The 26,544-nt window shown below is 38.9% G+C and overlaps 1 protein-coding gene across 6 annotated transcripts in view; it reads left to right on the forward strand.

Annotated features, from left to right (window-relative positions):
• The window catches only part of KIAA1328 (KIAA1328 ortholog), a 367,487-nt gene that overhangs the window by 300,518 nt on the left and 40,425 nt on the right, over positions 1-26,544 (forward strand). For all 6 annotated transcript variants that reach the window (XM_036822916.1, XM_036822915.1, XM_036822920.1 and 3 more), the window contains one exon: positions 12,935-13,043. In XM_036822916.1, the coding sequence (XP_036678811.1) occupies positions 12,935-13,043 (109 nt within the window). The remainder of the gene's footprint in view (positions 1-12,934; positions 13,044-26,544) is intronic.

Below are 26,544 nucleotides of genomic sequence, written 5' to 3' on the forward strand. Positions count from 1 at the left end.
ACAATGTGGATGAACCTTGAAAACATTTTGCTAAGTGAAAGTAGCCAGATACAAAAGGCCATGTTGATGGAATCATGTTGTATGATTTTACTTATATGAAATATCCAGAATAGACAAAGGAGATTAGTGGTTCACAGGGGCTCAGGGAGAGGGGGAAAAGGAGAATGGCTACTTAAATGGTACAGGGTTTCCATTTAGAGTGATGAAAAAGTTATGGAACTAGAGCGTGGCAATGGTTGTACAACATTCATTGTAATGCACCTAATGCCAGTGAATTGTACACATTAAAATGGTTAAAATGGTAAATGTGTATTTCACCACAGTTTTCTTTTTTAATGAGTCAGGAAGTCTTTTTTTTCTCCTTTGTTTTCTAAAAGAGTTTGTGTAAGAAACTGTTGGCCCTGCCACAGCAGGTCAACAAAGAGTAGGAAGGGAATGGAAGAGTACACGTGAAAGGCTTCAAGGTTTTTATAGGACAGGCCTGAAATGGCACACGTCGTGTCCACTAGTTTTCCACCTGACCATACATAATTACAGGGAAGACTGGGGAATATAATCTAGCTGTGTACCCCGGAAGAAGGGAAGAGTGTGTTTTGGTGGATAACTAGCGGCCTCTGTCACAGCAGCATTATTCACATTAGCCCCAAACCAGAAATATTCCAAATGTCCATCAATCACAGAGTGGATAAAAAGTCATAAATGCATACAGTGGAATACTGTATAGCAAAGAACACAAACTGCAGCTACATGAATCATCAACACAGATCAATTTCACAGACATAATACTGAGCAAAAAAAGTCTCAAAAAGAATATATACAGTATATTTCTATTTGTATAAAGTTCAAAAGTGGCAAAACTAAATCACATTTTGGGATGCACACATAAGTGGTAAAACTATAGAGAAGAGAAAGGGAGTACTTATGAGAATAGTGGCTGGCTCTTGGATGTGAGAAGAGATTGTAATCGGGAATGGGTATTGGTGATGCTTCCAGGTTGTATGCTGCCAGTATTTTATTTCTTGATCTAGAGAGGGCTCACCCTGGTATTTTCTTTATCATTTATTCTTTAAACTAAACTGAATACTATAATATAGCTCAGCTATTTTAAAAATGCAAAATGAAACAACGGGTCAAGAAACAGAGTTTTCTTAAATGTTAACTCTAAGAAGTTCTCTTATCGTGAGATGTTGATTGATGGATGAGCAGACATACCCCCAGCTCTGTATAAATAGGACATGATCCATTATGTTCAATACCATCTGTGTATGCAAAAATATATGTGTGTGTTTATTTACATAAATATATTCACATATATTTACATATATATAAACATATGCATTTATACATGAGATTTATCTGCTTAGTGGATGATAGTCTTACCAGCACTTTTGTTTTTAAAATGTGTACATTGTCTTTGTGTGGGTGTGGTTGTGTGTGTGTCTGTGTGTGTGTATAAATATAGAGAGATATGTCATTCTATGAATATGCATTAACTGTATGTAATTGTTGGTATACTTAATATTAAATCAAATTTTATAGAAGGAACAAATATAATTAAAAGCTGATATATAGCTTTCTGGAAACTTAATAAGGAATAGAGCTTATAGAATTAAGAAAAAGGAATAAACTTGCCCTATGCCTTAGAGCAATCATTCTGAACTTTTTGGGGTCCCTTTCAGAATATAATGAAAACTATGGTCTCTTTACCCAGAAAAATTAATGAGCATGTATACATACATTATTGTGCCTCATGAGGGATTCCTCATGATTCTACGTACTCTTGAAGTCCCTGCACTCTCTGTTAAAATTTCTTTTTAAAATTTTCCCCATCAAATATCAATTGTCTCAACCAAGTTTTTGACAGAAGTATCAAAACGGAAAAAAAAAAAAAAAAAAAGACTAATGTTCAGGTTTTCCGTGATAGTGACTAAAAAGATATTTCTCTTCTTATCACTACCAGGCATTTCTTCTCCCCTCTCACGTCAGCCACAAATCCCTTCCAGTTGTTTCTCCTCCTATTACCTATTTTAATTTCCCCTTCTATCACCCAAGATGCCACCCAGCAGTTGTAGTCATAGTGAACTGCTTTGCCTGCCTCCATTCTCTCTGTTCCACTCTATTCTAAGTTCTGCCACAAGAATAATCTCTCCAAAGATCAGTTTGGGTTTTTTAAAATTTATTCATTTATTTGTTTGTTTATTTACTTTTTATTTATTTATTTTTTAGGCCACACCATGTGGCATGCAGGATCTTAGTTCCCTGACCAGGGATCGAACCCGTGCCCCCTGCATTGGGAGCACAGAGTCTTAACCACTGGACCACCAGGGAAGTCCCAGATTGGGTTTTTTAATTGTTGTTGCTGCTTCATTTTATTTTAGAGCTCAACTAACACAATGTTTAAGAGTTTGCAATTCAGAGTCAAATAGACCTTGACTGCATTCAAAGCCCAGCCTTGTTCCGACCAGCCCCTATGTGATATTGGACACACTGCTTGACCTTTTCACAGTTTCCACTTCCTTATCTGTAAATTGAGGACAATAATATAATTTATGGACTGCTATAAGGATTAATGAGATAATGCAGGTAAAGTGATTTAAAGTGATTAGCAAGCTAAAAGGACATAGTGATGCTCAATAAATATTTCCTGAATACATTAAATATTTAGCCTTAAGGTTTTTTAGTTTAATGCTTTTGCTAATTCCATGCTCCTTATTCCTTTCTTTCAAAAGTTCACCTCCTGCATCAGATCTTCCCTAATCTTACAGCCAGATGTGATCTCTCCCACTTCTGAATTCCTCAGACTTTTCATATTGTTTTTTACAGCAGTATAGCATAATGGTGAAAACCCTGGGATCAGATTGGCTGGATATGAATGCTGGTCACTTATTAGCTTTGTGATCTTGGGCACGTCATTTAAGTCCCCTAAAGCTTATTTTCCTTATCTGTAAATTATATATTAAGAAATAGTATCTATTTCTGGAAATGGCAAAACTATAAAGATAGAGCTGGAGAGTAATGGGAGCAGACCAAACAGGGAGAAGAGATTGACTACAAATGGGCATGAGGGAACTTTTTGAAGTGATGAAATATTCTAAAACTGGATTACAAAAATGAATAAGTAAAATCATGACAAAAATATTAAAAACTGGGTTGTGGCCATGCTTTCATAGCTGTATAAATTTACTACTATTTATCAAACTGTACACTTAAGAGGGGTAAATTTTATGGTATTCAAATTATACTTCAATAAAGATATTTATTTTAAAAAGAATACATTGTACATGGAAAAGACTTAGAACAGTACCAGGCACATACTAAGCATACTATATCTGTTAGCTGTTATTATTACCTAATACTGCCTTGAGTTATTTATGATTCTTTACCAGATTGTTCAGAGTATCTCATTTCTTACTCTCACATATTCCTTCCCCTCTCTATAAACTAAGCCTGAGCTTAATCCTAGCACCAGCCCCTGTGAATCATTAGGTACTTGGTAAACATTTACTGACTGAATGCATTGTATGAACTAATGGAGTTTGTGTCCAGTATGAGAAAGTACTGGTTTAGGTTGAAGGTCCCACAGGTTTGTATATAAGAAGTCTGAATTGTACATTTGGATGACTGGTCTTTTATATCTCTACATGAAAGAGAACAGTCAATATTGAGTATGGCTTTTGAATACCAAGGATCTTGGTGATTGTTTTAATGCTAATCTCTACAGATATAAGACTCTTGCCTTCTCCAGGCCTGATTTTCCTGGTCACACTTAAACTGTGCCATTCCCGGAGTTAGCACATGGTATTCTTGGTCTGGTATTCCAGAGCCAAAGCTGATTTCAGGTCATTTGAATATTCACCCTTTTCTCAAAGAAATAGTGACTCTTCCCAAATAACTTCTTTCAGCAGCCTGGGCAACAGTTTCCTAGGAACCAGAAGAAAATTGTGAATGAGATTTTTATAGTCTTCCAAGAAAAAGACAGGAATGTTTTGTATTATGTAGAAAATAATATTAAGAAGAAGCGGGGAGAAGGAGAAGATGGCGGAGAAGGAGGACATGGAGTTAACCTCTTCCCACAGGGGCATCAAGAATACATCTACAAATGGAACAATTCTTACAGAGCACCGGCTGAACACTAGCAGAGGACCTCGGACACCTAAAAGGATAAGAAAAGATCCCCGCATAACCGGGTAGGACAAAAATGAGAAAAGGAAAAAAAGAAAAGAGGAAGCAGGACAGGACCTGCACCCTGTGGGGGCTTCGGGAGGACCTGAAGGAGAGGAGAGGTTCCTGCACCCAGGGAACCCCCATTGCCAGTGGGGAGATCAGCTGAGACAGAAGGGGAGCATCAGGGGCCTGAAGGAGAGCACAGCAGCCAGTCTGTGGCAGGCAGGACAGAGTGAGACCTACACTGGTGGTCCATGACACAGCCCTGCATGCCCCAGCCTGAGTTGTGTGTCTGCTGGTGTGGACGGGGGCTGGATGCTGGAACGTAGGGTTTGGAGAGCAGACCTGGGGAGAGGACTGCTGTGGGCTGTGTGGAGACAGCCTGAGGGGATGGGAGTGAGGAACTCCACAACTAGGAATGCTCCTGGAGGAAGCCCAGACCACCATGGAAGTGAAGCGCCATTGTTGAGTGACATGTGAAGGGCAGGGCCACCATGACAGCCTCTCTCCCCCCCCTCTGGCCCCCACCCCCAGAGGCGCTAGGAGGGGTTCCTGCTGGAGTGGGTTCGCACATCCCCGTCAGTCGCCACCTCTGCCCCCTCCCACCAAAGCATGCCAGTGCATCCCTGGTCACCGCCTCCACCCCCTCGACTGGGCAGGGAGCAGACGCCTATGGGTGGCCCACATGCAGAGGTGGGGCTGAAACCAAAGCTGAGCCCCAGGGGCTGTGTGACTAAGGAAGAAGAGCTGAAATCTCTCCTTTTACCTGCACAAACCACAGATTAAACCCCTGCAACTGGCTTGGTAAACTCAGCGCCTGCGGAACATCTGAACAGACAACAAGTGCTCCTGCAACTGAGATGGGTCTGACTTTAGCAGGTGTGGACTTTGTGGGCATGTACATGCAGGGGTTGGTCCAGGTCAGAGTCAGAGCTGCCCCCATAGTGCCCACAGTGGGTCCAGATCCAGGATTACCGCAATCTTGGGACATGACTTCAGTGTATCTATGTTGGTGGCCTGGTAAAAACAACGCCTGAGAGACACCAGGGCCAACTGCCAGCATACCCACAGTTAAGATGGGGCTGAGAGCAGTGCCAATAACAGAGTAACTTGTGAGCTCACACAACAGGTGAAAGGTGACACAACACAGCATGCTCACAGGTGAACAGCTCCAGAGGAGGAATACTCAGTGCCTTCTCTCCCAGTGGGGCTGCTCCAATCCCACCTACCTCGCATCACAGATCAGAAACACAGCTAAGAAACAAATCTGGGGTCTCTACTCCAACTAGGGAGCAGACCCCACCCCGACAACCACAGAGCAAAGGGGAGGCCCCACTCAATACCCAGGGCAGGCTCTAGTCACCACAACACCAGTCAAACCCCTATCAAGGGGATAACGTCCAGCATACACTGAGGAAAGAGGGAGCAGACATCCATACTAAAAACAGCCCTTGCACCAAAAAAAAAAAATATATATATATATATATATATATATCTTAAACCCACGCAGGCTACACAGGGACGTTCCCATATAAAAATAGCCCTCCAAGAGAGTCTAAGTGTCTGGGATTGGGAGGAAGAACCCCCAGAGCATTTAGCCTTGAAGGCCATTGAGGCTTGAGTGTAGGAGCTCCACAGGGCTGGGGGAAATGGAGACTGTACTCTTGGAGGGCACACACGAGGTGTCAAATGCACTGGGACCCAGCACAAAGCAGTACCTCCATAGGAGCCTGGCTAGACCTACCTAGGGGTCTTGGAGGGTCTTGTGGGGAGGCAGGGGTTGGCTGTAGCTCACATGGGGCCGAGGACACTAGTAGCAGGGGCCCCAGAGCATGAGCTCTCCCAGAGGTCCCCATTTCAGCACCAAGGCCTAGCCCCACCCAACAGCCTGCAGATTCCAGTGCTGGAATGCCTCAGGCCGAACAACCAGCAAGACAGGAACACAGCCCCACCCATCAGCAGACAGGCTGCCTAAAGTCGTACTAAGCCTGCAGCCATCCCAAAACACACCCCCCAACATGGCCTTGCCCACCAGAGGGACAAGACCCAACTCGGCCCACAAAAGGGCAGGCACCATTCCCTCCCACCAGGAAGCCTTCACAAGCCCCTGGACCAACCTCACCCACCAGGGGGCAGACACTAGAAGCAAGAGGAACTACAGTCCTGCAGCCTGCAGAAAGGAGACCACAAACACAGTAAGTTAGACAAAATGAGATGACAAAGAAATATGTTGCAGACGAAGAAGCAAGATAAAGAACCTACAACAACAACTAAATGAAGAGGAGGTAGGCAATCTACCTGAAAAAGAATGCAGAGTAATGATAGTAAAGATGATCCAAAATCTCGGAAAAAGAATGGAGACACAGGCTGAGAAGATACAAGAAATGTTTAACAAAGAGATAGAAGATCTAAAGAACAAACAAACAGAGATGAACAACACAACAACTGAAATGAAAAATATACTAGAAGGAATCAATAGCAGAATAACTGAGGCAGAAGAATGAATAAGTGAGCTGGAAGACAGAGTGCTGGAAATCACTTCTGCAAAACAGAATAAAGAAAAGCAAGTGAAAAGAAATGAAGACAGTCTAAGAGACCTCTGGGACAACATTAAACTCGCCAATATTCACATTATAGAGGTCCCAGAAGAAGAAGAGAAAGAGAAAGGGCCTGAGATTATATATTAATTATAATATTATATTGTATTATATTAATCAAACTGACAAAAATTAAATACAAAGGAAAAATATTAAAAGCAACAAGGAAAAAGCAACAAATAACATACAAGGGAATCCCCATAAGGTTATCAGCTGACTTTTCAGCAGAAACTCTGCAGGCCAGAAAGGAGTGGCACAATATATTTAAAGTGATGAAAGGGAAAAACCTGCAACCAAGAATACTCTACCCAGCAAGGCTCTCATTCAGATTCAACAGAGAAATCAAAAGCTTCACAGGCAAGCAACAGCTAAGAGAATTCAGCACCACCAAACCAGCTTTGCAACAAATGCTAAAGGAACTTCTCTAGGCAGGGAGGAAATAAAGAGGCCACATCTAGAAATAAGAAAATCACAAATGGGAAAGCTCACTGGTAGAGGCAAAAATACAGTAAAAGTAGGAAATCATCCACACACAAATATGATATCTAAACCAGCAACCATGAGAAGAGGAGAGTACAAATGCAGGAAATGGGAATTGCATTTGAAATGAAGAGACCAGCAACTTAAAACAACCTTGTATATATATAGACTGCTATTTCAAAAGCTCATGGGAAGTGCAAACCAGAAAACTACAATAGGTAAGACACACACAAAAGAAAAAGCAACCCAAACACAATACTAAAGATGGTCATCAAACCACAAGAGAAGAGAACAAAAGCGGAAGGGAAGAAAAAAGACCTACAAAAACAAACCCAAGACAGTTAAGAAAATGGCAATAGGAACATACATATCAATAATTACCTTAAATGTAAATGGATTAAATGCTCCAACCAAAGACAGACTGGCTGAGTGGATACAAAAACAAGACCCATATATATGCTGTCTACAAGAGATCCACTTCAGACCTAGAGGCACATACAGACTGAAAATGAAGGGATAGAAAAAGATATTCCACGCAAATGGAAATCAAAATAAAGCTGGAGTAGCAATACTCATGTGACAAAATAGAATTTTAAATTAGAGACGACAATGAAGGACACTACATAATGATCAAGGGATCAATCCATGAAGAAGATATAACAACTTTAAATATATATGAACCCACATAGGAGAACTTCAATATATAAGGCAAATGCTAACAGCCATAAAAAGGGAAACTGACAATAACACAGTAATATTGGGGGACTTTAACACCCCAATTACACCAATGGACAGATCATCCAAACAGAAAATAAGTAAGGAAACACAAGCCTTAAATGATACATTAGACCAGAGAGACTTAATTGATATTTATAGGACATTCCATCCAAAAACAACAGAATACACTTTCTTCTCAAGTGTACATGGAACATTCTCCAGAATAGACCACATCATGGGTCACAAATCAAGCCTTGGTAAATTTAAGAAAATTGAAATCATTTCAAGCATCTTTTCTGACCACAATGCTATGAGATTAGAAATCAATTACAGGAAAAAAAACTGTAAAAAACACAAACACATGGAGGCTAAACAATGTGTTACTAAACAACCAATGGATCACTGAAGAAATCAAAGAGGAAATCAAAAAATACCTAGAGACAAATGACAACAAAAACATGATGATCCAAAACCTGTGGGATGCAGCAAAAGCAGTTCTAAGAGGGAAGTTTATAGCAATACAATCTTACCTCAGGAAACAAGAAAAATCTCAAATAAACCACCTAACCTTACACCTAAAGCAACTAGAGGAAGAAGAACAAACAAAACCCAAAGTTAGTAGAAGGAAAGAAATCATAAAGATCAGAGCAGAAATAAATGAAATAGAGGTGAAGAAAGCAATAGCAAAGATCAATGAAACTAAAAGCTGGTTCTTTGAGAAGACAAAGAAAATTGATAAACCTTTAGCCAGACTCATCAAGAAAAAAGGCAGAGGAGGAGTCAAATCAATAAAATTAGAAATGAGAAAGGAGAAGTTACAACTGACATCACAGAAATACAAAGGATCATAAGAAACTACTACAAGCAACTATATGCCAGTAAAATGGACAACCTAGAAGAAATGGACAAATTTTTAGAAAGGTACAGCCTTCCAAGACTGAACCAGGAAGAAATAAAAAATAAGAACAGACCAATCACAACTACTGAAATTGACACTGTGATTTAAAAACTTTCAACAAACAAAAGTCCAGGACCAGATGGCTTCACAGGTAAATTCTGTCAAACATTTAGAGAAGAGTTAACACCTATCCTTCTGAAACTCTTCCCAAAAATTGCAGAGGAAGGAACACTCCCAAGCTCATTTTGTGAGGCCACCATCACCCTGATACTAAAACCAGACAAAGATATCACAAAAAAGGAAAATTACATACCAATATCACTGATGAAAATGACGCAAAAATCCTCAACAAAATACTAGCAAACCAAATCCAACAACACCTTAAAAGGATCATACACCATGATCAAGTGAGATTTATCCCAAGGATGCAAGGTTTCTTCAATATACATAAATCAATCAATGTGATACACCACATTAACAAACTGAAGAATAAAAACCGTATGATCATCTCAATAGATGCAGAAAAAGCTTTTGACAAAATTCAACACCCACTTATGATAAAAAATCTCCAGAAAGCAAGCATAGAGGGAACCTACCTCAACATAATAAAGGTCATATACAACAAACCCACAGCAAACATCATTCTCAATGGTGAAAAACTGAAAGCATTTCCTCTAAGATCAGGAAAAAGACAAGGATGTCCACTCTCAGCACATTTATTCAACATAGTTCTGAATGTCCTAGCCACAGCAATCAGAGAAGAAAAAGAAATAAAAGGGACACAAATTGGAAAAGAAGAAGTGAAACTGTCACTGTTTGCATATAGCATGATACTATACATAGAAAATCCTAAAGATGCTACCAGAAAACTACTAGAGCTCGTCAGTGAATTTGGTAAAATTGCAGGATACAAAATTAATACAAGAAATCTCTTGCATTCCTATACACTAACAATGAAAGATCAGAAAGAGAAATTAAGGAAACAATCTCATTTACCATTGCATCCAAAAGAATAAAATACCTAGGAATAAACCTCCCTAAAGAGGCAAAAGACCTGTACTCAGAAAATTATAAGGTACTGATGAAAAAAAGATTAAAGGTGACACTAACAGATGGAGAGATATACCATGTTCTTGGATTGGAAGAATCAATATTGTGAAAATGACTAGACTACCCAAAGCAATCTCCAGATTCAATGTAATCCCTATCAAATTACCAATGGCATTTTTCACAGAATTAGAATAAAAAATTTTACATTTGTGTGGAAACACAAAAGACCCTGAATAGTCAAAGCAATCTTGAGAAAGAAAAACGGAGTTGGAGGAATCAGGCTCCCTGACTTCAGACTATACTACAAAGCTACAGTAATCAAAACAGTATGGTACTGGCACAAAAGCAGAAATATAGATCAATGGAACAGGGTAGAAAGTCCAGAGATAAACCCATGCACCTACAGTCACCTAATCTATGACAAAGGAGGCAAGGACATACAATGGAGAAAAGATAGTCTCTTCAGTAAGTGGTGCTGGGAAAACTGGACAGCTACATGTAAAAGAATGAAATTAGAACACTCCCTAACAGCATACACAAAAATAAACTCAAAATGGATTAAAGACCTAAATGTAAGGCCAGATACTATAAAACTCTTAGAGGAAAACATAGGCAGAACACTCTCTGACATAAATTGCAGCAATGTCTTTTTTGATCCACCTCCTAGAGTAATGAAAATAAAAACAAAAATAAATGAATGGGACCTGATTAAACTTAAAAGCTTTTGCACACCAAAGGAAACCATCAACAGAACGAAAAGACAACCCACAACATGTGAGAAAATATTTGCAAATGAAGCAACTGACCAGGGATTAATCTCCAAAATACACAAACTGCTCATGCAGCTCGTTATCAAAATACAAACAAACCAATCATAAAATGAGCAGAAGACCTAAATAGACATTTCTCCAAAGAAGACATATAGATGGCCAAAAAGCACATGAAAATCTGCTCACCACTGCTAATTATTAGAGAAATGCAAATCAAAACTACAATGATACATCACCTCACACCAGTCAGAATGGCCATCATCAAAATGTCTGCAAATAACCAATGCTGGAGAGGGTGTGGAGAAAAGGGAACCCTCTTGCGCTATTGGTGGGAATGTAACTTGATACACCCACTGTGGAGAACAGTATGGAGGTTCCTTAAAAAGCTAAAAATAGAACTACCATACGACCCAGCAATCCCACTACTGGGCATATACCCTGAGAAAACCATAATTCAAAAGGATACATGCACCCCAGTGTTCATTGCAGCACTGTTTACAGTAGCCAGGACATGGAAGCAACCTAAATGTCCATTGACAGAGGAATGGATAAAGAAGAAGTGGTACATATATACAATGGAATATTACTCAGCCATAAAAAAGAATGAAACAATGCCATTTGCAGCAACACGGATGCACCCAGAGACTGTCATACTGAGTGAAGCAAGTCGGAAAGAGAAAGACAAATATCATATATCGCTTATATGTGGAATCTAAAAAAATGGTACAAATGAACTTACTTACAAAACAGAAACAGAGTCGCAGATGTAGAAAACAAACTTATGGTTACCAGGGGGAAAGTGGGGAGGCAGGGGAGAGGGATAAATTGGGAGATTGGGATTGACATACACACACTACTATATATAAAATAGATAACTAATAAGGACCTACTGTATAACACAGGGAACTCTTCTCAATACTCTGTAATGACCTATATGGGAAAAGAATCTAAAAAAGAGTTGATATATGTATAACTGATTCACTTTGCTATACAGCAGAAACTAACACAACATTGTAAATCAACTGTACTCCAATAAAAATTTTTTAAAAAATAAAAAAATAAAACATTACTGAGAGCTCATCCTACAAAAAGCATCTATCAAATAAGAAGTAGGATGAGATGATGTCCAAGGTCTCTTCCAGCTGTAACATGAGAATTTGATAAGTGAAAAAGCCTTATTGTATTTTTAATAAATAAAAAGTTGGCAATTTTGTTAATTTTTTTTTAAAAGGAGGAGAAATTTATTATTATTAGAAATAATAATAATTATAAAACAAACAAAAACAAAAGGTCTTTCTGTCCATGCCATCTTAGTCTTGAGCACTCCAGAAGAGGAAAGTAATTATCAACTAAACATTTCTTGCTAGAAAGGAACAAAGGCCAAATCAGCCGTAGAATGGTTAGTTGAGCATCTTACTTGTTTTTGCATCTTACTTGTTTAACATCTTACATGTTGAGTTCTTTAAAAGAAATAGTCAAGATTTATGTCTACCTTGAAAGTTCTGGGGTTAGGATCAATTTAATTTGGAGGGTGTAGAAGTACAAAGTGCTGGAATTATCAATTTTGTCAAAGAGAGGAAAGAACTTTTCTTATGATATTGATAGTTAAAAGGAACAAAATAAAGCAATCTACCTCCTTGGGCATTTTTACAATAAACCCAAATCAGCAGGACTTTGATAGGCCATCAGGTTTAAAAACAAAATCTCTAGTTAGTCTGTTATTGCACAAATGCACTTTTTTTTTTAGAAATTCACGTTCTTTTATTTATTTATTTATTTATTTATGACTGTGTTGAGTCTTCGTTTCTGTGCGAGAGCTTTCTCTAGTTGCGGCAAGTGGGGACCACTCTTCATCGCGGTGCGCGGGCCTCTCACCATCGCGGCCTCTCTTATTGCGGAGCACAGGCTCCAGACGCGCAGGCTCAGTAATTGTGGCTCACGGGCCCAGTTGCTCCGTGGCATGTGGGATCTTCCCAGACCAGGGCTCGAACCCGTGTCCCCTGCATTGGCAGGCAGATTCTCAACCACTGCGCCACCAGGGAAGCCCACAAATGCACTTTTTAAAAAATAAGATATTATGGATCACTGATGTTTACAAAACCAAAACAACTCACCGAGTTTTCCATCTGCCATTGTTTCATTTCATGGGGGAAAATGGCTTGCTTCTAAAGCTTGGGGATTCCTATACGAATATATTACTCAGAATAGACTTTTCCTTTTATTAAATGCCCAAATTATTTCCTTTACTGTTCATGCAGGGACAATGGCAGAAGTTAGAAAAGATGCGTCCACATCTCCTATGACAGCAGGAAGCCAAAAGGAGCTTATAATCGCAACCACAGCATCATTGCAACATGACACCCCCCGGTAAGTTTCAGGGAATCTTTGTTTTAATATTCTGCAGATAAGAACTTTTTTTCAGTTATTTAATAAGTATTGAAAAATCTTGACAATTGTTAATGCCTCCTACTCAAGAGAGAGGCCCTTATTCGGAAGCATCTAGATATGACCAGGTTGAACTCATGGAGCCCTTTCCTTTATGCATGCTTTTCCTTAATTGGTAATGGCAATTGACAAGGATTTCCACAGAAACACAAAGCTAATCCTGCCTTTCATCGAAAAATCTGTTTAGCAGCAGGTCCTTCCCAACTTATCATGGAATGGTTATACACTTGGACTATAAGCTTAACTAACTGAATTCATTGATATTGAAAACTGTAGTGGGTTTTGTACTACAGTTAAATGACTGTCAACATTTACTTATACCAGAGACATTTGAGGAGTTAATACTTTGATCAGCCTTTTCTGGAGTCAGGAAAAGAAATATGTTACTAAAATTTCTCATATCTAATAAGCCAACTCCCATATTATGCATTTAAGGCTGAATATATAAACATCAACACCAAAAGGGCTTGGTTTATGTTTCCTTGGGGATATGATTGTTTGAGCATTTAAATTCCTAGCATCTTATCAGATAAATGTATATTTTAAGACTTAATTTTAAAGAACTTTTGGGAAATGACTCAACACAGAGGATAATAATAATGGCTATCATCTATTAAGCATCTAATATGTGCCCAGCCCTTTGTACGCATTATCTGATTTAATCTTCGTCACAGCCTTGTGAGGTGGTACTACTATCATCCTCATTTTAAAAATCAGGAAACTAAGGTTCAGAGAGATTGAGTGATTTGCCTAAGGTCACATAGCTAGTAAGAGGTAGAGCCAGCATTTCAGACTCCAAAGCCCGTGATCTTAAATATTATAATAGTTGACAATGACAACGTCCCTATTTTGGAAGCCACCCACAGTCAAAAGAAAATTTAACTAGTTTACCACATTCTTTGTCCATTACTCCTTTCTTTTATTTTTAATGCTACCCTGCATGGCATTTTGCCAAAGACCTACAGTGAGTTGTGGTTCTGAAAGGTTGATGGGGCTTCCACCTTGGACCACTTAACATTGTGGATGAATGCTTGTGCTCAGAGAGGATCCATCCTAGCTCACCTTGAGGGATTTCTTTGGAGGAGTTATAGGTAAAGAGGAAAGACAATCTGGATTTTCAAACAATGAATTTTCCTATCTTTGACACTAAGATCTTCAATGACATCTTTAACACTACTCTAATGTGTTTTTTTTTTTAAATTTTTATTTACTTATTTATTTATTTTTGGCTGTGTTGGGTCTTCGTTTCTGTGCGAGGGCTTTCTCTAGTTGCGGCGAGCGGGGGCCACTCTTCATCGTGGTGCACGGGCCTCTGTCGCGGCCTCTCTTGTCGCGGAGCACAGGCTCCAGACGCGCAGGCTCAGTAGTTGTGGCTCACAGGCCCAGTTGCTCCGCGGCATGTGGGATCTTCCCAGACCAGGGCTCGAACCCGCGTCCCCTGCATTGGCAGGCAGACTCTCAACCACTGCGCCACCAGGGAAGCCCTCTAATGTGTTTTTGATGATTGCACTTCAGTTTAGAGAAAAGCATGAAAAAGAAGAATAAAATGTTTCCCCAGTAAGGGTTTTATAGTACATCCTCAGCACACATTTTCTGAAATGACCATATCAACTTTGTAGAGTTTTACAAGCCCAGGTTAAAATCGCTGTGAAGACTCATATATACAGACCTTAAAAAAAGGATTCTTTATCTATTAGTTCTTAATGCTGCAGTTCAGCTAAATACAGATTCTCAGAAGCTTCTTAAATAATGAGCATTTGGCTAAACAAAACAATGTGTAACACACCAGATTTTATCCTTAGAAGTGCTTGATGGCATATTATAGGTCTATTATACAAAGCGCAGAGTTGAAAAAAAAGATTCAGTACTATGAAAATCAGTTACCAGGAAGGCACAGTGGTTGCTTTCCACACTTCAGAATCAAGATTATTTGAATTATTTTTATTTCAAAGTGTAGAAAAGGTATTTTTTTATAGACTGCTTTTACATATAAACTCTTAATGCAAGAGGAAAGCCTGTTGTTCTTCATCCCAAGAAACCTTTGAAAGTACTGAGGAGAACAAGAATAAAAGTCCTTTCCCTGTCTACCCTAAATTCCAAGAATTTTCAAGACCTGCAGAAAACGATGGGGATGGGACAGATGCTGGTGGGCAACAGGTTTTCCTTTGTTCTCTGAAAAGTGCTAGCATCTAGAAGAGTCCCATATGGGTCCATGTGCAGGTGATAAAACCTAGCTTGGCAAAGTCATCTTTCTCATTCACAGTGTATGTTGTTAATTGTTCTCTCTGCTGCGTGTCAATGTAATGTGAAATTTTCATTCCCCATTCAAGATGCGAGAAGTTGTGGCTGAAAATGTTAACATTTGCATTTTTATTTGTTGATTTATTTAAAGGACAACCTCTCCTACAGCAATCCATCACTTGATGACACCCCAAATGTGAATAATGTATTGTAGACTTGCGGTTACAATGTGTAATAAGTGCTAGAGACAGTAAAGGAATGTTAATTATGTTGCAAATGTAATATTTACTGAGGCATAAAGTTTATTGCTTTCGAGGTTCAATAATACTGACCAGAGGACATTAATATCACTTATCCTGATTTTAGCAGGGCACCTTTGTATGTGGAAATATTCATCTATCTCATGCTAACAAAATAAATATGTAATTTACAGCACAAGCGAAGAGGGCTTTACAATAGTTTTCTGTGCTGAGAGCTGCAGTGCTTCTCTCTTTCCATCTTACTTCTGGCCTCCAATACTGATCACCCACCCCTGAGCTGTCCAAGAAAGTAAGCACAGTGGGCATCTCAGTACAGGAGGGTGGCACCACTGAACTAAACAATGCCTTGCATTCCTGCTTGCCTGGAACAGGCAACACCCACAGACCATTCCGCCAGGAGAGAGAACTGGAGGGGCTTTTCTCCGTCATTCTGAACACCTGGTGGGTAGGTGTGCCTTTGCCCAGAAAGTTGAACAAATACCTTTCCTGCCATGACACTGAGTCAGAGGTTACCAATTCTACTTGATCCTCAGGTCTCCAATGTGGAGGCAGAGCTGGGCAAGTTACCAATGAATTTGTTATGAGCACAAATGTTGCTGAGAATTAACCCTTTTGTACCTTGCAGAATTAGTTGTGTCCGTTGCCAGCATACAGACCATATAAGAAATATCTGAGGGCTTCCCTGGTGGCGCAGTGGTTGAGAATCTGCCTGCCAATGCAGGGGACATGGGTTCGAGCCCTGGTCTGGGAGGATTCCACATGCCGCGGAGCAACTAAGCCCGTGAGCCACAATTGCTGAGCCTGTGCTCCGCAACGGGAGAGGCCACGATAGTGAGAGGCCCGCGCACCGCGATGAAGAGTGGCCCCCACTTGCCGCAACTAGAGAAAGCCCTCACACAGAAACGAAGACCCAACACAGCCATAAATAAATAAATAAAATTTAAAAAAAAAAAGAAATATCTGAGACCCAGAGCAAAAGAAGTTAACGTTAATTAACAACCATCAGCTGTAATTGGCATCCCCATTAAGATGCAGAATTATGTATTTCTTTATTATAAATAACCTTTCTAATTGTGCTTGATGTATGCCAATTTAATCAAAAAGTATACTTGCAACAGGCAGTTATTTGCATTAATGTAGCTTTGGATCTTCAAATCTTTTATTTCAAATTTGACCAAGGAGAAAAGTCTATTGCATGCAGTATATTTTTTATATGTTGGTGTCTTTTTTCTATTCAGGTATGTAAATCTGAAACATTTTATATTAAAATGAAGACTATCTTCTGGGATTGTTCAGTGAAACAGATATCTTGTCACTTTTTAAAATACTGGTGGAGTTTCTATCTCTCAGTCTTATGACAACGCAGTAATGATTCCTTCCAAACTGATAGACAGAGGCAAATACCAGGCCTACAGCAGCAGGCTTTCACACTCGGTCCCTGAAGTAAAAGGTTACTAAGGCTCCTTCTCTCTGTTCTTTCCTGACTCGTAAGAGTTAAGACTGGTACTCTTGACCTCTTTTTTTATTTTTCCCTGTGGGATGTGAAGAGAGAAAGACTGATCTCACCAAATCATGCCCAATTAGTGAATTTTTGGAACTGGAACTGTAGTTAGCCTATTTCTAGGAAGTACTGTTCACCTCACTACTCTAGGTTTTTTCAGAAAGATTAGTTTTTATCACAACACCAAGTTGAAGGTTTTTGTTTTACTTTGTTTGGTTTGTTTTTTGAGCTATGTCAAGAGGGATGATTTTGTAGAGCTTGTTTTTTGTTGAGGGAGGTTGGAAAATATTTGTGTATGTGCTTTGAAGGACTTAATAGCTTATTTGGGGAACTTTTAAAAAATAATAGCTTAATTTGTTCTTTTTTTTTTTAAGACCTTGTTCCTTTGCTGTCAGACCATATGCTTAATGTGTTCTGAAAATTTTGCTGCAAGTTTCCACCTTGCCGAGCTTTCTATAGAGCAATTCCCAATGCACAGTCATGCTCACAGGCAACTGTTCACACACGGCTGACTTGAAGGTGGCTTGTGGAGACTCCTTGCCCACTGAGTTTGAGATTGAGGGACCCAGGCTCAGAATACTGGGAACCTGAGACCACACTCTGCCAACCCAGGCTGGAAGGATCCAAGTACCCTGCAATCTAAAACTTAAACTTCTCTCTGTCTTGAAGACAGTGTTTTTCTATGTCTTCTTTGGGAAAATGTCTATTCAGGTCCCTTGCCCATTTTTTCATCAGACTGTTTGCTTTTTGCTGTTGAGTTGTAAGAGTTCCTTATATATTTTGGATATTAACCCCTTATTAGATGTATAGCTTGCAGATATTTTAATCCCAATCTGTAGGTTGCCATTTCACTTTGTTGAATGTTTCCTTTGCGGTGCAGAAGCTTTTTTATTTGATGTAGTCCCACTGGTTTATTTTTGCTTTTGTTGCTTGAGCTTTTGGTGTCACATCCAAACAATCATTTTGAAGGCTAATGTCAGGAGCTTTTTCCCTGTGTTTTCTCCTAGGAGTTTTATAGTCTCTGGTCTTACATTTCAGTCTTTAATCCATCTTGAGTTGCTTTTTGTGTATAGTGTAATATGAGGGTCCAGTTTCGTTCTTTTGCATGTGGATATTCAGTTTTCCCACATGCTGTCCTATTTATTGAAGAGGTTATCCTTTCCCAATTGCATATCTTGACACCCTTGTTGAAAATCAATTGACCATTTATGCTTGGGTTTATTTCTGGGCACTTGACTCTCTCCAATGAGTCTATGTGTCTTTTTTTTATGCCAGTATCATGCTGTTTGTAACATAATTTGAAATCAAGAAGTGTGATTCCTCCAACTTTGTTCTTCTTTCTCAAGGTCGCTTTGGCTATTCGGAGTCTTTTGTGGTTCCATATGAATTTTAAGGTTGTTTTTTCTATTTCTACAAAAAAGTTCATTGGAATTTTGTCAGAGATTACATTGAATCTGTATATCACTTTGGGTAGTATGGCTATTTTAACAATTTTAATTATTTTAATCCATGAACACAGGATATCTTTCCATTAACTTGTGTCTCTTTCAATTCTTTTCTTCAATGTTTTATAGTTTTCAGTGTACAAATCTTTCACCTCCTTGATTAAATTTATTGCCAAGTATTTTATTCTTTCTTATGCTATCATAAATGAGATTTTTTTCTTGATTTCCTTTTCTGATAGATCATTGTTGGTGTAAAGAGACACAACTGATTTTTGTATCTTGATTTTGTATCCTGCAGCTTCACCAAATTCATATATTAGTTCTAACAGGTTTTTTGTGTATGTGGAGTCTTTAGGGTTTCCTACATATAAAACCATGTCATTCGAAGAGATAATTTTACTTCTTAACTATTTGGATGTCTTTTACTTCTTTCTTTCTTTCTTCTGATCCCAAATTTCAGTGTTTTTTCATTTTCTCACACTGTGTGAAACTTGAATTTTGTTCTGAGGTGTAGGCACTAAGCCTATAAAATTCTGATTTAGAGTAGGAATCTGACAAACTTACTTTAAGAGTTAGAATTTGTTTTTATAACTTGATAGGAAGAAACTTAGTCTTACACAGAAGAGGAAGTGCTGTGTTTCTATTACACACAACAGCCAAATTGCAACTCTTTCTTGCACTTGTGCCCAGAATCCTAACTGTAACAAAATCCTTTTTTAAGAAATCAGACTTTTTTCTCACCTGTACATTCACACAAATATTTTTAGAACTTAACCAGATCCCCTCATGTGCCTAGCACATAATGTGTTATCCTTCCAAGGTGGAGAAAGAGGAACTAAACTAAAATCCCAAACCTCAAACTAGAGCCTTACAGGCACTACTTGGGTTTATGTGGTAGGTTTGAACAGCAGAACTCACTGCTGCTATACAATAGAGCACATGAGTGGTGACCACATGTGGCAATACTGGCTACTATTCACTGAATGCCTATTATGTATCATATCTTGTGTTGGGCAAGTTCGGCTATGTCCTTTCACAATATATGTTCATACAAATCACGTATCATTGTAAAGCTCTTTTAAATGACTATTAAAATTCATTTTCAAAGTATTAGATAGATTTTCTTCTTAGATTTTTTGCAAAATGATTTCCAAAAGTGTGGGCTTCTAGGCCAAGAACTATCATTTTAACTTTATATGCCCTCCGAATAATAGTTTACACACTACACACAATCAAAGTGCCATTTACTATAACTTTTCCATTTTGTGTATATTGCAAATAACAAAATAAAAACAAAATTGAATGATATATTGCACATAAATGATGACAATAAAAAGGGATTATCCAAAAACTTCAGAAAAGAATTGGTTGAATATGTAAAAGAAAATATGAAATTATAAATACACCTGTCTTCCATATCAGGAGGATGAAAAGTCCAGCCATTCAAAAGGATTTTTATTGAAGCTAGGTTGATAAATTGAAATTCCCTGCTGGCAGGTGCGTTACTACCAAGAACAGTTGAATGCATGGAAATTTTTAGGTGTTTGATGAAAAGACGTTCCTTTTAATTAAGCCATGATTTTGGGGTGTTACTGTAATAATTCCCACTGTTAAAAACCATTAATATAATCATCCATTCCTCTTGCACACACTGTTTATAGAGTGTGTAAATTAAGAAAACAGAAACAAATAGGCTAAGTAGGAATAATAAAGACACAGCATAATTCCAAGAAATGAATTCAGTTTGAGGAATCTTGTCAAGACACTCTTGACATAGGACGAACATACAGTAGGGAAAGTGTACATTACAACAGCTTATACTTACTAGCCACTTAGAGTTCCTTGACTTCAGGAAATCTCTCTAAATCCTAGGGGAAGGGATTATAAGAGCTGTTTTATTGCTCACACTTTTCTATATCTTCCAAATATTCTACAACAACAATGTATTATGTAGTTTTAAAAACAATATTTAAAAAGAAAACAAAGGGCACACATTTATAGGAGGTAAACCCATTTCAAAATTTTACACTCTGTAGTTCCAAGTAGTTGCAAAAAACCTAAGGTTACCCTTGGAACATAAGACATAATTATGTTATTTCTTTGTTGAGCCAGCAGTAGGTGAGGATTATGCTTCCTGGTGGGTCTTCTCCAGGGCACTGAACTCTGGAAAATGCTGCGATTAGTGACATCTGTTCAGTATTGCCAGTTCCTGCTATCATTTCAGTTTTTGGCCTCGTCAGCTGCTGTTTTAGACTTGTGCCTTTGGTCCAAGATCATCAAATTCCCTTCACTTCAATGTTAAGAAACATTTGTTGAGTGCCACTTGCTGTCCTAGGCACTTAAATGCTTTTATAAAAATTCTTTTATGTATGTTACCTAATGTAATCCTCACAATCATGAGAAAACAAAGCTCAGAGAGGCAATAGAACATTTAAGAGCCCAGGGGTAATAATTATAACACCTAGGTTTATAGGCCTAGGTTTGAATGCTAGCCTATGTGGTTTTGAACAAATCACGTAGTTTAATCTATAAAATGGGGGTAATAATATCTCCCTCATAGTCTGGTCATGATGATTAAGCAAGATAGTTTATATAAAGTACTTAGCAGAGTCTTGATACATGGCTAATAGTAGTTGTCATTGTAGAACTTCCCAGGACCGCACAAGCAATAAGAAACAGAGCTCAGATTTGGATCTTGCTATTGTAATTCTAAATTCTATGTGAGTTCCCTGACAAAAGGCTAGGAATAGGATTAGACTCATCTCAGAGGTGGGCGATAGGGTTGTATTTTTTAATATTCACCATGCAAACATGCCTGAGCCTGATTCCTCATGTGAAAATAAGAGTATTAATAACTACCTTGCAAATTTGCTCAGAGGATTAAACGTGACTAGGTACGCAAAGCCTTAACTTGGTTCTGGGCCACAGTGTGCCCTCAGTGTTAGCTTCTTTCTCTGTGCTCTGGGCAACAAGATTTTGGGGGGCACCTGGAGCACAGTACATGTGAATGACACAGGCTTCCGCTTGCCAAATGCACTGAGTGACAGTGTTGTGCAGAAATGTGACTTAGAAGCAAACTGAATAACCCTGCATTCAAAGTTATTGATAATGGATTTTTTCTCATAATTAGCTCTTTTTAAAAATTCTGAAAGGGCTTCATTCCCTTCAGAGCAGTGGTTCTAAAATCTATCTGCACATTGAAATCACTTAGGAACCTTTGACAAAGTATCTATTTCTAGGCCTCACCTGGATTGATTGAACCAGATTAGTTGAACCAGGCGTATTCTCAACCACTGCGCCACCAGGGAAGTCCCTGCATTGGGATTTGATTGCTTAGATAACGTCTCACAATTGTTTTCACTTAGTATAGGATATATACCACTCCATTATCTTGTGTTCAGCCATATCATAGAGCTTCTTCTACTTAGGCCTATGGCCAGTTCTTTGTTTTGGTTTTCTCAAATTAAAAATCCTTGCATGTAGACAGGCAGCATGGTTTACAGGAGAGGCCTTGAGAATTAAAGTCCCAAGACCTGTATTCATCCTGCCTCACAGCTTAGCAGTAGCAAAGCCTTGACAAAGTCCCTTGACTATGTGGAACCTCAGTTTTCCAGCTGTCCATCCTATGTCTGAACCGTACCCTTTGTTTAGAGATGAAAGCAAAATGAAAACGTATACATCTATCTCTCAATTTCAGAGTAATTTACACATTTTGAGGAGAAAATAATAAAGAGATGAGTATTTTCAAAAATAATTAAATATGGACTTCCCTGGTGGCACAGTGGTTAAGAATCACCTGTCAGTGCAGGGGACACGGGTTAGACCCCGTGCTCCTCAACAAGAGAAGCCACCACAATAAGAAGCCCGCGCACCGCATCAAAGAGTAGCCCCCGCTCGCCGCAACTAGAGAAAAGCTCACGTGCAGCAACAAAGACCCAATGCAGCCCCCCCAAATAATTAATTAATTAATTAATTTTTAAAAATTAAGTAATTGATTTCAGAATAACATGGTTTAAACTTCTCTTCAAAATCTTCGGGTTTTCTGCTGGCCGGTAGTTTAGAAATGCTAAATAGAGAAGCAAACTTGGCACCACGTCATTCACAGCACAGGGAAAAGCCATTCCTCGGATATCTTTGGCCTTCCCAGTTGACAGGGGGCCAGGTATAATTTACGTTTCCTGAGATTATGCTCTGTGAACATGTGTTTACTGAAGGTTTTTTCATTTTTAGGTTTAAACGAAACTGTGTCTGGAAAACATCAGATTTTACTTTAGGAAGGACATTAGGAGAAAAACAGAAAGAAGTTAGTCCCCTTGAAGTCCAAATTGAGGTCATTAGTCGTATTGAAAAAGGTTATTGTATATTAGTGTAGGCTACATGCTTTGCCTTAGGAAAAGAATGGTCAGGATTGTGCATGATAGTACCAAGTATGCCACTGAGTAAATCAAAGACGTTATCAACGAGAATACTTACAATGAAGAGAACAGAATAATGTAGTAGTTAATGGTCATTGACTAATGCATTTTCAGCTCAGCTGGACACTTTTGTACACTGTTTATATATTCAAATATATGTATTGATATGTGGTATACCACTTTTAACATATTTAACACTTTTCATATTTTCCCCGTAAATTATTTGCTTTTGATATTAAGAAGCTCCCCCCCAAAAAAAGATATGACAGTCCTTTATTTCCTTTCAACCTACCTTCTCTTTATTTCTTGTGGAGAAATTCATTTTAACATTTTGTATTACCTGTAAACTTTTGTGAGTTTAACCACAAAACTTAAGAGACAGGTACATATGAAAGTTCTTTGTAAATAATAAAGGGAAACACATGAATATTGTTATTTTCATTAGCCTTAAGACTTCTGGAGTATGTCTTCTATACCTTTATAGGGACTATAAATGAGCCACTTGCTGTATAAATCCTAACATTACCCATGAAAGAAAGAGTCCAAGTTGGTCTTGAAGCTCAAGAGTAATTGGCCAATGCATTACCTGTTTACTTACCAAGCATTTCATTGATTTTCTTTCTGTCGTGGGTGCATACTAAAGTAAGACTATTACTGAGATTGAAAGTGCATCATCTTGTTGCTTTGTACTTGTCCTTAAATGCTTATAAAATGCTGAACTTGTCTGGAATGTGAGCCTCTTGGCCAGCAAGGGGAGAGTGATTACTATTATACATGAGAGGCTGTTTCTTCCTTTGAGAAAGCTGGAAAATTCTGAGGTGGATTGTGACTTGTATTAGAATAGGGACGCTGCTTCAGGCTTTCCCTGTCACAGGACATGGGCTACTTGAAAACCAGAGCCAATCGTTAGAGCCGAGAAGGCTCCAGCCTAATACCAGGATGGCAAGTTATTTAGAAAGCAGCCCAACATTGTATACAATTGCATGTCTTGTAAAAGCCTTGCATGCAGTTGTGTTTCTTAGCATACATGGAGAATTCATCCTTTCTACATTTTGACAGTTTAAAAATCACCTGGATTAATGTTCATATTAAATCATAATAATAACAATATATAAGGAAGATAAGATAAAAGGTATACTTACCCATGGGATTGTTTTTCAGTGGGATTGTTTGTTAAATGTTATTCAGTAAATAAATAAAAGGATGCTAGAAGTTGTACCCTAGGGATTTTCTTCTTTCAGGGGCTCTGAGTAACCCCACTGAGGCATTTTTAAGAGCCAGGATGAAAAGCCAGAGCTGGGGCACCATGCCAGTTCACAATGAAGAAAAGGATGTTCTTTACTTCTTGTTGAGGGCTGTCTCTTCTCCTCACCCTGGAAGAAGTCTGTACAACAGAAGTCAGCACGGCCATGCACTTGACACTTGGTATCTTGCCTTGGGACACCTGTCCTACCAGGTGCAGACTGGACCATTCACCACAAATGGCATTCCGTGTGGACTTTCATTAGGATGCTTCTAAATGTTCTTCATTAATGAAGTGGTGCCTTCCTGCATGGATAGTTGGCAGGATGGCTCCAGCTAGCTCGAAGGCGACTTTTCAGTCAGTGTCTCTTCATCCCATGCAGCCCCATGTCTGCTGTCCTCACAATCTCAGCTCATGACTGAGAAATGTGCTGCTCCTAAAATAAAACTTCTCTGTGAACCAGTTGATACACCTTACAGCCAACCCCTGTCTTCTGGGCTTTGGAAAGAAGCAGACTGGTGGTGGAAGAGCCAGCTTCTGGTAAAAGCTGAGGTGTTGCTTCATCTCAAGGGCAGATCATAATTGTAACTCAAGCCGTTGGTTTGCAAAGAAACAAGCTAATTAGTGGCAGAACTAAAACTGGAACTGGCCCTGGAACCACTGGGAGCCATGACACTCTGGACAAGAGGTGAGGTAGGAGTCGGTGGCATTGCTGTGATGCTGTAGATGAGCCACCCTCCACCAGGGTTGCAGTTTCCCTTCACTCATCCAGGTGCTGCTGGAGCTCAGTAACTTTTCCAGAACTGTCCCCTTCAGTAAGTTGATGCTTCACCGAAGCTTGCCCCAATTCTTTTATCTTCTCCCTTTGGATATAAATATTTTTGTGAACAGCAAAATGTTTCTACTGATGTACAACTGTAGGTCACATGGCACTAACTTTTATTCAAACCGGAAGGTTTCATGCTAGGACTGTAGCATTGTGTCATTACCTCAGTGGAGTCTTTTGTATCAATGTGAGAATTTTAATTTCACGCCCTGCAGACTTCATAGTCTTTTGTTCTCTCTCTGCCCCTGTTGTTGCATAAAGGGTAAACCCCTGTGTCACATTCATCTTAGGTTGAAAAAAGGTAGAGTTGATCCATTTGAGATCTCCAAACAAAGACAGATAAAAATCTGTTGGCAAAAAGCTTTTACTAAGACGAAAAAAAATGAATTATTTTCAGCTAATATGGCTTTCCATACGGATGAATACGGCCTGAAGGGACGAAAGAGGAAATAATCTCTTAGTTAACGTTGGCCACTGGTACTATTTCATTAGTACAGATTATCATGAATGTACTGACTGAAACACAAGGTACCCTCAAGTGTTTGGGTATCAAAAATAATCAGACTGGGGCCAAGATCTTTCTTTAGCTAGTCATTGCTGGCAAAGAAATCAAAATTTCTCCTTCACACAACTATTTATTTGAAAGAGAAAAGGAAACATTGTAGTAGAGGAAGCTGTCAGTATAAGGAAACGTCTGGAATAAGTTAATAGCAAACCAGGTGGAAACAAATCGGAACTTATTATTTAAATTGGATATTTGATTAAAACGAATTTTTTAGATGAAATAAAAAGCTTACCTCTGGAAGTTTTCCATATCAGAGGTTTAAGATCAAAGATATCACAGAATTAGAATTGTAGCTTAGTATCATAGATGATTTATCATTAACTTCTAAGAGATATATTCATTTAGCCTTTAAAAAAATTATGAAATACTGTGTGGCCTACAATGAACTGTTTCAAATTTACTTTCTTGCCACCACCTGCAGCCTATAGTCCAGTCAAGTTTAACTACTGAATGAGATCAGTTGGCTATGACACAGGCACCCAGCTCTCACTCCCTCATCATGCCAACTCTAATCCTTTTTATTTATTTATTTATTTATTTATTTATTTATTTATTTATTTATTTATTTTTGTAACCTTTTAGAGGGCTGTTGGATAGGGGCGAGGGGAGAGCCATTCAAGGATCTGTTTGCTGTTTTGTTTTGTTTTTTTGGTTTTTTTTAAATTTATTTATTTAATTTATTTATTTTTGGCTGCATTGGGTCATCTTTGTTGCTGTGTGCGGGCTTTCTCTAGTTGTGGCGAGCAGGGGCAGTGCAACGGGCTTCTCATTGCGGTGGCTTCTCTTGTTGCAGAGCACGGTCTCTAGGCATGCGGGCTCAGTAGTTGTGGCTCACGGGCTCAGTAGTTGTGGCGCACGGGCTTAGTTGCTCTGCGGCATGTGGTATCTTCCTGGACCAGGGCTCGAACCCATGTCCCCTGCATTGGC

The sequence above is a fragment of the Balaenoptera musculus genome, chromosome 14 (assembly GCF_009873245.2).
Source record: "Balaenoptera musculus isolate JJ_BM4_2016_0621 chromosome 14, mBalMus1.pri.v3, whole genome shotgun sequence".
Lineage (NCBI taxonomy): Eukaryota > Metazoa > Chordata > Mammalia > Artiodactyla > Balaenopteridae > Balaenoptera > Balaenoptera musculus.